This window comes from Hibiscus syriacus, unplaced genomic scaffold (assembly GCF_006381635.1).
Source record: "Hibiscus syriacus cultivar Baekdansim isolate YM2019G1 unplaced genomic scaffold, ASM638163v2 tig00110944_pilon, whole genome shotgun sequence".
Taxonomy (NCBI): Eukaryota; Viridiplantae; Streptophyta; class Magnoliopsida; order Malvales; family Malvaceae; genus Hibiscus; species Hibiscus syriacus.
This window is the reverse complement of record NW_024062925.1, coordinates 990939-994701: the sequence shown is the minus strand read 5'-3', so window position 1 is coordinate 994701 and position 3763 is coordinate 990939. Positions and strand designations below refer to the sequence as shown.

Below are 3763 nucleotides of genomic sequence, written 5' to 3'. Positions count from 1 at the left end.
TTTAATTAATAATATGCAACAGTGTTAGATGGATGACATTGTAACTGTTGCTTAGAATTTGGTAGGAGAAAAAGAAGGCATGAATGGCAACTTGGAAGATGAGTTATCATCTTAGAATATGACCCTACATTGACATGGCAATAATGAAGTGATAACCATGGCAAGTACTATTATAAAAGATCCTCCAACCTTGTTAATTAAAAAAAGTAAATATTTACTTGGGTTTTAAGATAGTGCAAAAGGGATGATTTACCTAGTATTAATTAAACCTCTCTATTTTAGATAAGCATACTTTTTGTACTGATATAAGTAATTAGTTTTATTGAATAAATAAAGAGAAAATGTAACAAAATTGAAGACTGATCACGTTAATCTTAAAAAAGTACAAATTAACCACTAAATATTAACAATATGATCCTACAAAAAAATGTTAAAAAGTCTAATTAAACAATTTAAAAAGTAGAATATGCAGATAAATACCACTGTTAGTGATAAAGGATAAATACTATCGACCGAATATAGAAATGATAATATATTAAATTTTATTACAATTTTCTGATTATTTACGCCATCATATCTCAGAAAGCAAAATGATCTAAAACAAATTGAAAACCAACCAACCAACGTGTAAGATGTTCCTTCCGACATTTATAACACACACAAAACTTGATATTAAAGTTTGGAAATCTAAAATTCTTAGGTTAAATGAATGTTTTGGTCCCTATATTGTACTGGACTTTAAAATTCAACTAGTGTATTTTAACTTGATATATCTGAATCTTCTTTATACTCAAAATTAATTTACCTAAATAGTTAGTGCTGTTAATTATTCTGACTAAAATGTTAAATGTGAAATTTCACTAACATGATGGGTTGAGATAGTGTTTTTAAGGGGGGGGGGGAAGCAGCTCACTATTGTACTCGACATAGCTAATGGTATAAGGACTATACAAATTCAAACATAAGACAAGGACCAAGATGAAACTTTTGCCAATTTTTTTACAAAAAAAATAATATTAAAATTTTCAAAAATGGTGAGGTGCCACCATCGAAAGGTAGAAAGTACTACTCTTTTCACTTTTGTGTTCAATTCTTCCCCTCAAATTCACTCTCTTTAAAAATATTTGATTTCTCCATTTTCTCCTCACAAACCTTCGAGTACTTTGTTCCCCCCCTCCTCATAGTTTCAACAATGGCGGACAAAGTACTCCCTTCCGCCAATGGTGGAGCAGCCGCTGCCACAACGACCAAAACCAACGGCGGAGCCACCAAATCCGACCTTATTAACCCCACAGCTCGCCTACCATACCGTCCACAACCCCGTAACAGACGCCGTCAATACCGTCCACGGCGGAACTATTGTTGCTGCTGCTGTTTCTGGATCATCCTCATAATCGCACTTTTAGTAGCCATAACCGGCACTGTCCTTTACGTCTTTTACCGCCCTCACCGCCCTTCATTCACTCTCGCTTCCCTCCGTATCCACCGCTTGAAACTCAAGACCGCCGCCGACGGCTCTTCCTCCCATCTCTCGACCCTCTTCAACTTAACCCTTTCCTCCAAAAACCCGAACTCCCATCTCTCTTTCTCTTACGATCCTTCCGTAGTTTCGTGCGTCACAAGCAATGGCGACGTTTTGATAGGGAACGGGACGTTGCCTGCGTTCGTGAGTGACAGTAGAGATGAGTCGACTTTCAGGGGGGTTGCGGTGGCGGCGTCGATGGATTTGGATGCGGAGACGGTGAATGACTTGAGGCCGGAGCTGAAGCAGGGGAGTGGAGTGTTGTTGAAAGTGGAGATAGATACTAAAGTGACAGCTAAAGTGGGTGGCTTGAAGAGCAAGAAAGTTGGGATTAGGATTACGTGTGATGGGGTTAAAGGGGCTGTTCCGAAAGGTAAGTCGCCGGCGGTGGCTAATGTTGCCGGAGCTAAGTGTAAGGTTGATCTCCGGATTAAGATCTGGAAATGGACTTTATGAGAACATTCGTAACAGCAATTTTCTTTCTTTCTGTTCCAATGTTTTGTTTTCATTGTTTTTGGTGTTTGTAAAAGAAATGATCCATGAAAAACGTCCCTTCGGGTAACAAGTTCAATACATTCTAACCAAAGTTTTGAGTTCGAGACTTATATGTTTTTTGCTATTGATCTTTATACTTTAATTCAATCTAATTTAGTTATTTAATTTTATGGCTTTATTAGTTAATTCAAAATAATTTAAACACTAATTTTTTTACTAAAATATTAACTCTATTTTTTTACTAATTTTATGGCTATTCATGTCGACTTTTTTTAGAATGAGATTCATAATTTAGGGATAAGATTAAAATATTCAAAACTTTGAGGACCAATTTAAAATGAGGATCATACTTAAAGAATGTATAGTGCAGTTCTCTTAAAAATATTAACTTTAGGGACTAATTTAGAAAAAGAGTCATAGTTTAGGGATAAAATTAAAATATTCAAAACTTTGAGGACCAATTTAAAATGAAGATCATACTTTGAGAATGTATAGTGCATTTCTCTTAAAAAATATGATATATTTGAACTTAAAAAGTAATTTCAATTAGGGCTGTAAATGAGACGAGACAGATCGCGATCTACTCGAGATCGATTCTGTAAAGGCTTGATAAATACTTGGATCGAATTGACTCGACTCGAATTCTTAACGAGCCGAAACGAGCTACTTGATACTCGTCTCGAAAAGCTCGTGAGCAGCTCTAATTGAAGCTTCATTTTTAAAATAAATTATTTAAGATTTTATTAATATATTAAGATTTTATTTTTTAAAATAAATTATTAATAATATTAACATGTGTTCATTTTTTTTAAAATATAGTAAGGTTTTCATGTATTTAAGGTTCATGTTCGAGTTTGAGTTTGAAGCTTCAATCTTGTTAAGTTTAAGATTTTTTTTTCATTTCGAGCCTTTTCGAGCTGCTTACGAGCTTCAGTTTAGGATTTCGAGTTTGAGTCGAGCTTAAAAATTTTAAGCTCGCGAGTTTTCGAGTCGAGTTGAGCTCCATTTCAGAGTTTTCGAGTTGAGTCGAGCTGAACAATACTCGAGCTTGACTTAGCTCATTTACACCCCTAATTTCAATGACAAAAAATAATATATTATCTTAAGTGATCCGAATTCGATTAACATTATTTATGAGATGTGTACAAATGTCTAAAATTGTAATATTTTAAATATTATTATAAAAATATATTAAAATATAATATAAATATATTAAAATATAATATATTTTATCATTATACAAGATCTACTTATATTTAGGCAGGAATATAAAACTAAACAGGATCAGGAAAAATTAGACTTGAAAATGAATCGAACGAACACGAAGAAGACTATGTTCATGTTCGTTCGTTTAGCTTTAACTGAAAAAAGAACGAACACGAACAACTAAACGAACGAAATTTCTTGTTTGTGTTCGTTCATTAAGAAACTTAGCTTGATTGTATAGAGAGAGCGCAATAGAAAATAGGTTGAAAAGAATAATCTTATTCATCATCTTTAGCACATAACAAAAGCTTATATATACACATATCAGATATAGTAATTTGTTTAACAATAATATTTGAAATTCAAACAAGAGATAAGTGAGCAGATAAAGATGCTAAAGAATATGAAGAACCCCAACAACAAGGTTACGTTTGGTGATCAGTCTTATCATGCCCCTGCAAGATGGACGACGGTGAAGTGAGACCAATCTTGGTTACGACAATGAAGAACTGTTGGTGGGGTAATGGTTTGGTGAGAGCA

The 3763-nt window shown here is 33.9% G+C and overlaps 1 protein-coding gene across 1 annotated transcript; it reads left to right on the top strand.

The window, feature by feature from the left end:
* The first annotated feature begins 1192 nt into the window (after positions 1-1192).
* LOC120147862 (NDR1/HIN1-like protein 6) lies at positions 1193-1978 on the top strand. The gene has a single exon (XM_039161129.1). It carries the CDS (start codon positions 1193-1195, stop codon positions 1976-1978), a length of 786 nt encoding a protein of 261 aa, XP_039017060.1.
* Positions 1979-3763: the final 1785 nt, after the last annotated feature.

Bases quoted from the DNA above. Each gene is read 5' to 3' on its own strand.
- LOC120147862 (XM_039161129.1), top strand. From the start codon at position 1,193: ATGGCGGACAAAGTACTCCCTTCCGCCAATGGTGGAGCAGCCGCTGCC.